The sequence below is a fragment of the Pteronotus mesoamericanus genome, unplaced genomic scaffold (assembly GCF_021234165.1).
Source record: "Pteronotus mesoamericanus isolate MK-2021 breed Mesoamerican mustached bat unplaced genomic scaffold, CSHL_Meso_final contig_78, whole genome shotgun sequence".
In the NCBI taxonomy this organism is placed as follows: domain Eukaryota; kingdom Metazoa; phylum Chordata; class Mammalia; order Chiroptera; family Mormoopidae; genus Pteronotus; species Pteronotus mesoamericanus.
This window is the reverse complement of record NW_026555258.1, coordinates 4,855,582-4,868,329: the sequence shown is the minus strand read 5'-3', so window position 1 is coordinate 4,868,329 and position 12,748 is coordinate 4,855,582. Positions and strand designations below refer to the sequence as shown.

At 64.4% G+C, this 12,748-nt stretch overlaps 1 protein-coding gene across 1 annotated transcript in view; it reads left to right on the top strand.

Moving 5' to 3' along the window:
- USP20 (ubiquitin specific peptidase 20) overlaps window positions 1–11,275 on the top strand; it is a 34,091-nt gene extending 22,816 nt beyond the window's left edge. Inside the window, exons 12-25 of the mRNA XM_054584244.1 lie at window positions 105–245; window positions 543–658; window positions 932–1,104; window positions 1,633–1,727; window positions 3,778–3,811; window positions 4,010–4,055; window positions 4,989–5,169; window positions 5,255–5,381; window positions 5,826–5,995; window positions 6,085–6,166; window positions 6,923–7,031; window positions 7,886–7,988; window positions 9,165–9,236; window positions 9,699–11,275. Coding sequence (XP_054440219.1) covers window positions 105–245; window positions 543–658; window positions 932–1,104; window positions 1,633–1,727; window positions 3,778–3,811; window positions 4,010–4,055; window positions 4,989–5,169; window positions 5,255–5,381; window positions 5,826–5,995; window positions 6,085–6,166; window positions 6,923–7,031; window positions 7,886–7,988; window positions 9,165–9,236; window positions 9,699–9,859 — 1,610 coding nt within the window. The 3' untranslated portion in view covers window positions 9,860–11,275. The remainder of the gene's footprint in view (window positions 1–104; window positions 246–542; window positions 659–931; window positions 1,105–1,632; window positions 1,728–3,777; window positions 3,812–4,009; window positions 4,056–4,988; window positions 5,170–5,254; window positions 5,382–5,825; window positions 5,996–6,084; window positions 6,167–6,922; window positions 7,032–7,885; window positions 7,989–9,164; window positions 9,237–9,698) is intronic.
- The last annotated feature ends 1,473 nt before the right edge of the window (window positions 11,276–12,748 follow it).

The window sequence follows — 12,748 nt, the reverse complement described above, 5'->3', positions numbered from 1 at the left end:
CTCAGGCCTTGGTCCCTTTAGGAGGTGCCGGGGGCCCTCTTTCTGACCGGGCCCTGCAGCTGGCTTGGCTGCCACGGCCCAGCACAGCCCCCGCTCTGCCGCAGAGCCCGACAACGAGGCCCACATGCGTAGCACGTCCCGGCCCTGCAGCCCCGTCCACCTCCACGAGGGCCACACCAAGCTACCCAGCGGCCCTCCTCGCGCGAGCCCCGTGAGGATGGCGCCGTCATACGTGCTCAAGAAAGGTTCGGCGGGTTCGGCAGGGAGGGGAGGTCAGCGGGGCACCGCGCGGAGCTTGGGGCCTGGAGCGGAAGTCCACTCCCTGCCCGGGCTGCGCTCCTCACGCAGCGGCTGTGAGCCCCCTAACACCACTGGGACCTGAGTGGGGGAGCCCCGTCTTACAGACTGTGACTGAGGCACCGGGAGGGGAATTGCATACCCGGTCACAGGGCCTAGATTTGACCCCATGTCTTGGCCAAGCGAGCCCCTGCTCCCGCCCTGGGCCCAGCTGGGCTGGACCTAGTTCCCTGCTGTGCCCCCAGCCCAGGTGCTGAGCGCTGGCAGCCGGCGGCGGAAGGAGCAGCGCTTCCGCAGTGTCATCTCCGACATCTTCGACGGCTCCATCCTCAGCCTGGTGCAGTGTCTCACCTGTGACCGGGTGAGTGCCCTGCGGTGAGGAGCGTGTTCCGGCTCCAGCAGCCTCCGTGGTCCTCGCTGGGATTGGGGTGGGGAGCGTATGCGCAGCCTGAAGCCCCACCTTTCCCCAGGGCGGGGGCCCTGGCCGCAGGGGGCCCACATCCAGGAGCTGGGGAGCTGGCCCCTGCCTCACACCGGCCAGCTGGTGGCTGGGACTCGGGGTGCAGACTCTGCTTGGTCTGAGCAGGACAGAACTCTGGAAGGTGGGCCCCCAGGATGACCTTTAACCCCACAGGTGTCCACGACGGTGGAGACATTCCAGGACCTGTCACTGCCCATTCCTGGCAAAGAGGACCTGGCCAAGCTCCACTCGGCCATCTACCAGAACGTGCCGGCCAAGCCGGGCGCCTGTGGGGACAGCCACACGGCCCAGGGCTGGCTGGCCTTCATCATGGAGTACATCCGACGGTACGCCCTCCTCCGCCCGCCGGAGACACGCGCCCTGGCCCAGGCCCCTGGGACCCGCCACCTGGGCGGGCGGCAGACCTGAAACGGCAAATAAAGCACCAGCGTTTGTCGGGACGAGGGCAGAGTCCAGAAGGGAGCTGCTGGCTGAAGGGTGCATGGGGGCCAGCTGGGTGGGGCGGGGGTGCCGCTCATCCCCTTGGGGCGGCCTGGAGGGGGTGGGCCCTCGGACTGGACGGCAGGGAACGGCAGGCGTGGCCAGGCAGCAGCGAGAGGAGGGCGGCGGCTGGAGCCCAGGCCGGGCCCCGCAGCCCCCACTGTGCCCCAGCGCCTGCTCTGCCCGCCGCGCGGGAGGGACACGGCCGGCGTGGTCAGGCCCCTGCACAGCTGAGCACGGCAAGGCTCAAGGACACTACTGGCCTGCTGGCGGGTGGTCCCAGGCGCCTGGCTCCTGACCTCCGCCCCTGGGCCCCAGCGCTGACCCTTCCCCGGGCCCTGGCCGCGCCCCCGCCACCCCGTCTGTCTCCATAGGTTTGTGGTATCCTGTACCCCCAGCTGGTTTTGGGGGCCCGTCATCACCCTGGAAGACTGCCTCGCCGCCTTCTTCGCCGCCGACGAGCTGAAGGGTGCGTGGGCCGGGCGGGCGGGCGCGGTTGCTAGGCCGGCTGCGACTGCGTGTTCCCCCGGTCCACCCCCTGGAGCCCCGCTGTTGTTCTTTTCTTACCGATTGGGTGGACAGAAATAACTGCCGTGTTGCACGTCTTTGATTATTGATTCGCGTGAACATTTCTTTTGTAAGTGTATTGGCTGTTCATATTTCCTGTTTGGAAATTTCCCGTTTCTGTCCTTTTCCTGTTGTTCTGCTGAGCCTGGCTAGGACGTCAGTGCCTGCGGGATAGGGCGCCCTCGTCCCGTTCCGGATCATAGAGGGAAAGCCTTTGGCTTTTCCCGGTGCGTCTGAGGTTCGCTGCGGGCCTGTCATGTGCGGCCTGCGTTACGCTGAGGCGTGTTTCTTCTGTGCCCGATTTGTTGAGATCTTTTATTATGAAAAGATGGGTATTGAAATTTGTCCAATGATTTTTTTGTACCCACTGAGAGGATGATTTTATCCTTCTATTAATATAGTCTATTGTGTTTATTGATTTGCATGCTGAACCATCCTTGCATCCCAGGGATACATCCCACTTGGTTGCAGTGCATGATCATTTTAATGGGCTGTTGAATTTGGTTGGCTTGAGTTTTTCCATCTATATTCATCAGGGACATTGGCTTGTAATTTTCTTGCAGTTTCCTTACCTGGCTTTGGCGCAAGGGTAATGCTGGCCTTGTAAAATGAGTCTGGGAGTGCACCTTCCGCTCTAATTTTTTTGGAGAGTTTGAGAAGGGCTAGGGTTAGTTCTTCTTTAGATGTTTGGTAGAATTCACCTGTGAAAGCGCCTCGGCTTTTCTTTGTTGGGAGGTTTTTTTACTGCTTCAGTCCTTTTAGTCATTATTGGTTGGTTCGGATTTTCTCTTTCTTACTGGTTCAGCCTTGGTAGGTTGTATGTTTCTAGGCATTTACCCATTTTTCCTAGGTTAGCCAGCTGGTTGGTGTGGTCTCTTCTGATCCTTTAGCGTTTCTGTAGCATCAGTTGTAACATCTTCTCTTCATTTACAATTTTGTTTATGTGAGCCCTCTCTTTTGTCTTGGTTAATCCAGCTAAAAGTTTGTCAGTTTTGATTATCTTTTTTAAAAAAAAACTCTTAGTTTTATTGATTTTCCCCCCTGCTGTCTCTCTAGTGCGTTTCATTCGTTCCTGCACTAATCTTTATCATTTCCTGCGTGCCGCTAATTTCAGGTTTAATTTCTTTTTCTTTTTCTCTAATTCCTCGAGGTTTAGGGCTAAGTTGTGTATCTGAGGGTTTTTGGTTGGTCTGTTAACGGAGGCATCGATTGCTATCACGTCCCCTCTCAGGACGGCCGTTGCCGCACCTGTCGGTGCTGGCAGGTTGAATGTTCATTTCTGCGTGTCTCAAGACACTTTCTGAATTCTCTTCTGATTTCTTCTTTATCCCATTGGTGGCTGTGAATATTTCATTATCGTTTTCCTCTTCTTAATGGTTTCCAGTTTCACACCGTTGTGGTGGGAAGTGACGCTAGATACGGGCCCCGTCTCCGGAAGGTCGTGTGGTGACATGGGTCCTGTTGCCGGCGGCGGCGGCGCGCGGCGCCTGCCGGGCCTGTGTGCTCGGCGCTGCCGTTCGGGGTCTGCTGCTGGTGCTGCTGGGCTGTGGGCCGAGCTGCCCGGTGCTCAGGGCGGAGCGCGGCCGCCCCCTGCTCTTCCTGTGTTGCTGCCTGTTTCTCCCTTCAGTTGTGTTGCTATTTGTCTTAAACGTTTCGGTCCTCGGGGGTTGGGGGCATATATGTCTACGACAGTCACGTCCTCGTGACGGTCTCTTTCTAGCATGACCCTCTTGGTCTCTTGTAACTGATTGAGCTGATGGTTTATCCTGTCTCAGCGTGGCCTCTCCGACTCATTCAATCACGGTTTTTCCATCCCTTCACTTTAAGCCTGTGTGTGTCCTTTATGCTAAAGTAAGTCCCTTGTGGGCAGATGTTGTGCCAGTATTTCTTAAGCATAAATCATAACGGCCCCCTAGCCCCCGCTGACTGCCGCCCGTCTCTTGCTGCCCTAGGCGACAACATGTACAGCTGCGAGCGCTGTAAAAAGTGAGTGCGTGCGTGCGGGCTTCCCCCCATCTCCCGCATCGCCCTCGGGGGTCCTTACGGGTTCCATGCACCCCGCCTGGGTTACCCCAGAAGGTCCGACCCTGACCTCACCGAGGGGGCCGGGGTGGGAGGGGCGCGCGTCCGGCCTGCAGCCACCGCGCTGGCCACTCACCGGCTCCGGCCGGCCCTCTCCTCCAGGCTGCGGAATGGGGTGAAGTACTGCAAGGTGCTGCGGCTGCCCGAGGTGAGTGGAGCGGCCGGCCCTCGCCTGCCAGGGCCTCGCACGCGACAGGTGGGGGCGTGCGGGCGAGGCTACCCCTCTCCCTGCCTCCGACTCGGGAGCTCTGAGTGAGAGGGGCCCGTGGTGATGCTGTGCTGTGGCCAAGAGGCTCCTGGGCGGGTCCGGCAGAGGGACAGGACTCACTTTCACCTTGTGACTCGGGGCCTCAGCTCCTCTGTCGCCCTGAGGCAGGTGTAGGGGCGCTGAGGGTGCCACCTGCAGTCAGGCAGCTGCGAGGGGTGTCAGGGAAGGCCCCTCTGAGGTGGTGGTGTCTGTGAGCCCTGAGGATGTGGGCTGGTGTCGGCCTCGCAGGGGGCGGGGGAGGGGAGGGCAGGGTGCGACCGGGTGGGCAAACCCGCGGCTGCGGCAGGCGCAGCCGGACCAGGGGCGGCCCGGCGGCGGGCGCAGGGGAGCGTGGCCCAAGACCAGGGTGCCCGGGCCAGCGCCGAGCGCAGCCTCTGCGGAGAAGCTTTCCAGCAGGCGGTGCCAACAGAACCTGTTGTCAAAGTTTGGGGAGGGCAAACTCGACAGGCCAGTGACAGTTAGCCTCCTGTGCAGCCGGCCTGGCTCTGGGGGACAGCGGCTCAGCAGCCTGTCTGGTGCTGCAGCCCCCACCGTGACCGCCTTCCTGGTGGGACTTGAGGAGCCCGGCCCGGCCCCCAGGTGGAGCTCTCCTGCGCATTCAGGCTTTGGGGATGGAGCCCATCCACGGGCCTGGGCCTCGGGAGGCTCCGGCCTCTGCGGCTCTTGTTTTCGCTTGGATGACGGGACCCGAGCGGGTCAAGCAGTGGGTGAGTGGGTGTCCAAGGCCCTGCCTTGAGGCCCCTGTCAGGGTAGCCGGGGTCACAGGGCCCTGGTCAGCCCTGGGATGAGTGACACTTGGGCTCTTCCCCCCAGATCCTGTGTGTCCACCTGAAACGCTTCCGGCACGAGGTGATGTATTCGTTCAAAATCAGCAGCCACGTCGCCTTCCCCCTCGAGGGACTTGACCTGCGCCCTTTCCTCGCCAAGGAGTGCACATCCCAGATCACCACGTACGACCTCCTCTCGGTCATCTGCCACCACGGCACAGCAGGCAGTGAGTCCAGCAGCCCGGCCCCGGCCCGGCCCGGCCCGGCCCGCTCCCCAGGGCGCCGGTAACCTGGCCGCCTCTCCCGGTGCAGGTGGCCACTACATCGCCTACTGCCAGAATGTCATCAACGGGCAGTGGTATGAGTTCGATGACCAGTACGTCACCGAGGTCCACGAGACGGTGGTGCAGAGCGCGGAGGCCTACGTCCTCTTCTATAGGTGGGGGCCCGGGCAGGGGCCGGGTGGGGGGCCTGGGCGTGGTGGCCCGTGGGCCTGGACCTCCTGCCACTGCTCCCCAGGGCCTGAGTCTGGGTGTGTGTGGGGCGGAGCCTGGACGTTGTTGGGGCCTGGGGGTTAGGGTCCAAGTTTTTAAGAGCCCTCTGGCTGTGGGGAAGTGGGAAACCTAAGATGCTGAGTTTGCGTCTTCTCTAGTGGTCCCCGTGGGGGGTGACAGTGGCCAGGACTCTGGCAGCGGTGGTAGGACCTGCCGAGATGCAGATGGATCAGCAAGGGGTACGGGATTGGATTCAGGAGGTTGGGTCCGGGGGGTGCCTCTGCACACACCCGTGGACAGGGCGTGGCTGGTGCCCCTTCGGGGGGTAGGGGTTGAGCCCAGGTCCAGGCCCAGCAGCTCCCACGTCTGCCCGCCTCGCCCCTGCCCAGGAAGAGCAGCGAGGAGGCCGTGCGGGAGCGGCAGCAGGTGGTGTCCCTGGCCGCCCTGCGGGAGCCCAGCCTGCTGCGGTTCTACGTGTCCCGGGAATGGCTCAACAAGTTCAACACCTTCGCCGAGCCGGGGCCCATCGCCAACCACACCTTCCTCTGCTCCCACGGGGGTGAGGGCGCCTTCTCTGCGAGGGGGGGGCCCGGGAAGGCGGGCGGGCGAGCCCCCACCCCCTCCCACGCCTTCCTCCTTCCTCCGCAGGCGTCCCGCCCAACAAGTACCACTACATCGACGACCTGGTGGTGGTCCTGCCCCAGAACGTGTGGGAGCACCTGTACAACAGGTGGGGCGCTGCAGGCACGGCCGCTGAGCCGGGCAGGGAGGAGGGGGTGGGGTGGCCGCGCCGCGGTCGGGCAGCAGAGAGCCAGGCAGCGTCTCCTTGGGCCATGTCGGCATCGACACAGCCATCATCATCGGCGGCATCCCAACGGGCCCTTCCAGGCATCAGGGCAGAAACTGGCCTGACGGAAACAAGCGCGTGGGCCCCTCTCACAGCTAGTCCTGGGGTGCGGGCTGCAGGGAGGCGGGCCGGCATCCCCCGCCCCCACCCTGGCCCCCTGCCTGACTCCGGTGGCCTGGGCCTGGGGCTGGGGCTGCCTGGGCCCTTCCCAGTTGCGGCTCATCAAGGCCGAGAACCCGCGGCTCTCCTGCGGACCTGCCCAGGCCCGGTCGCCCTGCAGCCTGGCAGGCTGTCAGCCTCCACAGCCCCTGCCCAGCAGCCAGGAAAGGAAGTGAGAGCATTTCCGTGTCCCTGGGCCATGAAGCAGATACTGTGGCGCACCAGCCCTGGGCAGGCGCCCTGCGGGGGACGGGGGCCACGGCATGCCGCACCCTTGTCAGTCTCGTGAGGCAGACAGACGCGTGAACCGGCCGTGTGCAGGGCGCCCCAAGGGGCAGTGTCGGAGAGCCGCGCTGGACGGGGAGGGCCGGGCAAGCAGGCCGCAGCCCACACCTCGCGCCAGTTCCCTGCCTGCCCCTCGGCGATCGCCCCTCAGGGCTGCGTGTGTTTCTCTCCGCCCCACCCCCACCCCCCATGCAGGTTTGGGGGCGGCCCTGCCGTGAACCACCTGTACGTGTGCTCCACCTGCCAGGTGGAGATCGAGGCTCTGGCCAAGCGCAGGCGGATTGAGATCGACACCTTCATTAAGGTGCACGCAGGTGGGGGTGGCGTGGGGGAGCCGGGCTCCAGCCTCCGCTGGGGACACGTGGGGACTGGGGGAAGAGAGTCAGTCTGTTAGGAGGCTGTGTTCTGTGGGAGCTCAGGGTGGCCAGAGGCCTGGCCAGGCCCCCGGGATGTCAGCTGGCAGCGGGGTGGGGTCGGTGCGCTCGGGGCCCTCTGCTGGGTGCTGCTGAGCGGCTGTTGCAGGCCAGGGGCGCTGCCTTGGGGGCTGGGCGCTTCTTCACCGCGCGGCTGTCCCGGGCGTCCCGGGAGGTCCGGCGGCGTCCCTGGCCTCTCTCTAATCAGTGCTGGCGACAGCCCAGAGTATCCCCGGACGGGGGCGGGCGTTCTCTGGAGGCCAGAGTCCCCCACTGAAAACAGACGGACCTGGAAAGGTGCGCTCGGTGCGCAGGGCTGGTTGCAAAGCTGGACCCAGCGCAATCCATTTAGGAGGGGGCAGCTGCAGGGAAGACAGAGGCCGTGAGCTTGCCCGCCACTGCCCCTCAGGGACCGGGGACTGTCCATGGCCAGTGAAACGTGACACGGCCAGAAGGGTTCGTGAGCGAGCCAGTTCTGTGAAGTGGGGAAGGACAGCCCCACATGTGGTCTCAGTTAACTGAGTTTTTAAAAAGTTATGAAAGAGAGATCCCCAAAATGCTGGCAGCAGTCGTGTGAGCAGCGGGTCGTGGGAAGCGTTTGTTTTCTTTGACCTTGACTGGGAGCTCTAGATCTGCCCTGAGTGTCCAGTGATGTGTGAGAGTGGGCGGGGCTGGGGTGGGGAGGGCGGGCCTTCACCCTGACCCTCCCGCTGCTCCCCTGCCCCGCCTGCCACCGCCCGCCCAGCTGAACAAGGCGTTCCAGGCTGAGGAGTCACCGGGTGTCATCTTCTGCATCAGCATGCAGTGGTTTCGCGAGTGGGAGGCCTTTGTCAAGGGCAAGGACAATGGTGAGTCGCAGGGGCTCTGTCCGGGCGCCGCGCCTGGAACACCCCTGGCAGGAGGGCCTTGGGGCTGCCGATCTGCTGGGAGTGTCTCAGGGGCCCCAGAGCCTGTGCCTGCCCAGCAGGTTTTTGGTGGCACCCCTTTCGGTGAACGCCCTGCTTCCCGGGTGAGCAGAGAAGGCGGGTGCTCTTCCGCTGCCCCCACCCTGGGCCAGGACGCCAGTGCCCTTCACTCCTGTTCCCTCCAGCTGATGCCCAGAGGACACTGCTGTCCCCTCCTGTCGGGCCCTTTCCTTTGGGGGTTCTGTGGCCCTAAATAATAGAATTTAGTTGTCAGGTAGCTACAGACTCTTAAGAAAGAACACTGTGTCCTCCAACCCCTCCGCTGACTGAGCTGGAAACAGGCCCCTCACAAGGCAGCTCCCAGTGTCCCCCACAGTCCCAGGAAGGAAGGGCCAGAGCCCAAGGCCTGGCCCCTGTGTGGCCACCACCCTCAGTGCCCTGCAGCCCCATAGGCGGGCTCTCAGATCGGGGCCTGGGGCCCGGAGGGGTCGGCAGAGCCAGTGGGTTCTGCGCAGCAGCCATTCACCTTTCAGAGTGTAAGCAGCAGCCGGTGCTGGCGGGGAGGAAGGAGAGGGGCCTCACATCCAGCCCCACCTGGTGGCAAGGGTACCAGGGACACCCGCAGCCCCCTAGTGTCAGTGGGTGGCCAGCACAGCTGTGCTGGAGAACTGGCCCGGAGCCACGCCCCCTCAGGTCCTGGCTTTGCCTCTGCCCACCTGGGATTCTACCAGATACTGGGGTCCACGGGAAGGGTGCTCAGCGAGTGGCGGCCGCCATCAGAGATTAGGGCAATGTCCGCTGGGCAGTGGCCCTGCGCCCCGCGCCCCACGCCGGGGTCAAAAACTAGTGCGAGGGTCCTAGGAAGTCCCTCTGCTGGGCTGCTTGGCTTTGAGTCCCTTCTGGCCCTCAGGCGTCTGTAGATGAGCCTTTGCTGCCCCAAGGCCCTCCCCGCAGGAGGCTCCCCACTGACGCCTCGGGCTCGGGGCGGCCTCTTCGAGGTTACGGGTGGGAGTCGCACCTTGAGACCAGCTCTGCCTGCGGGCGGAGGGCCATGGGGGAGGCTGGGACGGGGGTGCTCCCGCTGCACAGAGGCGCCGAGCCCGGGCCCGTCTGTTCCAGAGCCCCCCGGGCCCATCGACAACAGCAGGATCGCGCAGGTGAAAGGCAGCGGCCACGTCCAGCTGAGGCAGGGTGAGTCTCGGGCGCTCGTCTGCCCCCAGGCTGCCGGCAGGTCCTTCCCGGAGCCCCTGCCCCTGCCTGAGTCAGTGTCCACTGACGTCCAAGCCCAGGGCCCCAGCAGGTGGGCAGAGGCTCCTGGCCTCTGCGTGGGTCTCCCACCCTTCCCCTACCCTCTGCTGGCCTCACCTGTGCGCCCTTCCTGGGAACCCCACCCCTGGGAGACGAGGGGCGCAGCCAGGGAAGTGCCCTGTGGGGTCCTCCGAGGGTGGATGCTGTACCGCAAAGTCCTGAGATTTCCAGTTGGCAGCTGTGCACAGAAGTCCGTGGTCGCCCTCCCCGCCGTGGCGCCCGGCCCTCCTGGCGCCCCCCCTGCTGCCAGGACCGTGGTTTCATAGGGGGAGGAGGGCGGGAGGGGCTGCGAGCGGTGTCGGCCGTGGCATCGGCCCCACCGACGGCCTCTCTCGGGTGCTGCAGGCGCGGACTACGGGCAGATCTCCGAGGAGACCTGGGCCTACCTGCACAGCCTGTACGGCGGCGGCCCGGAGATCGCCGTGCGGCAGAGCGTGGCCCAGCTGCAGGACCCGGACGGCCTGCATGGGGAGCAGAAGATCGAAGCTGAGACCCGGGCCGCCTGACACTGGGCTGGTCTGTGAGTCCCCTTCTCCCTGTGCAGAGACCCCCTGGTGTCCCCTGAGTGCTGGCCCCCGAACACACCTTCCGTGAGGCCGTTTGGAAGGACCTGGGTTGGGCCCCACTGGGCCAGGTGACCCGGTGTCCCCACGGCCCCGGCCTCCGCCCCCCTCCCCACAGAGGAGGCGCCTGTCCCTGGGAGGGAGGCCGGCACCAGGGAGCCCAGGCCTGTGATGAGGCAGGAGAGCCGCCAGCCTCCCGCAACAGCGCCGGGCTGGGGACCGAGCCCACCCGGGGGACCGTGGGCCGGCTTCGATGGCCGAGGCTGCACGGCCTGGACTTGGGTCTTTGTCCCGGAAGCGCCCACACGTCACTGCTGTCGTCTGGTTATCACGCCCCCCAACTTCTGTCCTCTTGCTAGCTCAGGCCCAGCTTCTGTCCCCACGCTCTCAGCTGGGCTGTGGCCTTGGGACAGAGGGTTGGGAAAAGCTGTTGCTTCCTGGGCGTCTCCTGCAGGCGCCCGGCCCGGCCCAGCCCCCGAGACCCACGGGCCAGCAGGGTGCCCAGCGCTGCGTCACTGAGGCCCCGCTTCCCCCTGGCCCCCTGCGGTCACCCAAAGGCTCCTGAACCCTGAGTGGGCGCTCTGGTTTTTTGGGGACTAAAGACGCATCCGACACTGGGACTGGAGAGGGAGCTGTTTCGGGGGGCAGCTGGTCTCCTGTCACCCTGTGCTGTGGCGCTGGCCCCCACTGGGGAACCGACGACGAGACAGAAATACCTCACGTTGCTAGTGTGTGCGCGCCGGCAGCTTCTGTGGGGGCTGACCTCTGGGAAAGCACCGCCTGCCCACATGGCCCAGCCTGCAGAGCCCTGCGCCTGGAGGTGTGGCCCCGGGCAGCCGTCACCCCGAGGGCCTGCAAGTGCATCTTCTGGATGCTGAGTGAGGCCACTGCTGGGGCCCCAGGACCACCAAGCACCGCTTCCGCGGGCACCGAAGCCCCGGGACGACGGCCGGGGCGGGCTGCTTCCCTCGTCAGGGCCAAAGTGAACGTGGGGCTGGGGCAGGGGGTCCTGGGACCAAAACCCCCAGATGCTGTGGCCCTCGGTCTTGGGAGAAGCAGCTGTTGCAGAAATTCCAGCAGATGGCGCTGGCAGAGCCCCCCCGAAGCTGCGGCAATGTGCCGCCCAGGCCTGTGACCTCGGCCTACCGGGACCTGGTACCTTCCCCGCTGATGCAGCATGCGACCGCAGAACAAGCCACTGCTGGGATTTTGTGACATTTACTGCAGTCTTTTGAAAGCTACTGCTGCAGCCGCGGTGACCTGGGTGTGACGTGGAGACGCCACCGTGCAGGCTGGAATCTCGCCCACGGCTGTGCGGTCCTGTCTGGGTTCGGGATGGCATAATAAATCCACACACGTTCCCACAGCCCTCACTGTTGTCTCTGTCACCGGAGGGAAGTCTGAAGCCTGCTGTGGCGGGGAGGGGCGAGCATCCCGCTGACTGAGGTTCCAAGTGACTGGGCACAGGCGGGAGCCTGGCCTGGCTCTGGAACCAGAATGGGGGCAGGTGGGGGGTGCAGGAGCGAGGAGGCGGCCCTGCCGCCTTAAACACCCGCAGCCCCCAGGGGCCCCTTCCTGGAACCAGCCCGGGCCGCAAAGGAGTGGACCGCTGTGGCTGGGGCACAGGCCAGCGCGTCCACGGGTTGGTCCCCTCCTGACACCACGCCACAGACTCGGTGCCACCAAGCAGGCGTGACCCTCCCCGGACGCCACAGGGCCCCGCTGCCCGGGGCCCCTTTTCTCGCCAACACCCCCATCCTGCAGCCTGGCGCCGCCTGACATTGGGTGATGCCACTGTGTCACAGTCCCCGCCGTTTGGGTCGCTTTTGTTTATGCTTCCTGGGTTTGGGGGAGAAGGCAGATTCTTACTAGCAGCCCTGAGTGTGCAGAAGTGCACTCGCGTGAGGGTGAACACCTGTGGACCCCGTGTCGCGTGTGCTGCGATTGGCTTCTCCTGTGTAGCATGGGTGGAGTCAGGAAATGTCTTGTTTGGAGCACCGAGCGATCCTGGAGGGTTAGAGATGGCTGTTTGCGGTACAGGAAGGTGAGCAAGAAATAGGTACCAGTCGGCCTTAAAATGTTTCCTTTCTATTTTCGCTTGAAATACCCTGCTTTTAAGTGGCTGAGCCGAACTGAGGTTCTGGAGCCCCAAGACAAAACAGGAGTCTGTGGTCGTTCACCTCGCAGACTGGGCGGAGACAGGAAGCGCTGGGCAGCCCGTTGGAGGCCTCCGTCTCCTTTCTCCCACGCACTGTCCCCCTCCTTCCGGACAGGCAGGGCGGCGCCACCCGCTGTGGACTGGGGTGGGGGGGTCTGTGGGCTGCGGCCCCCTGTGCCCGCAGGCCTTTCCACCTGCCTGAGCTCCTGCTTGCAAACCTGCATCAGAAATACATCTGCAAGGCGCAGCCACCGGAACAGGCTACCTCCCACCTTCCTTCTGGTCTGAGTTCAGCGCGAACCTAAATTGTCCTGCGAGTCTCACACAGCCTCCTGTCGAGCCCCGGGGAGGCCCCAGGGAGGGAGTGGTGGTGTGGAGTCCGGCCTCCTCCCACCGGCTCCTCTCCCCGCTACAACGTTACCCCCAGCAGGGAGGGCCTGGCCAGAGAACCGATGTCCTTTGGAAAAGCTAAAAGCAGTCAGCACTTCGCAGAACGCGTGTCTGGGAAAGCTGCCGGGGGATGCGTCAGGATGCTGTCGCCTCTCCTAGGTTTGTCAGCAGCCGGGTGAGGGGGCTGTTTGGAGAGTCAGAACTGGGGACAGGGCTCTAAAGGACCGAGGCAGAGCTGGGCCTGGAGCGGGGAAGGGTGGGCACACCAGGGGCAGAGCTGCAGG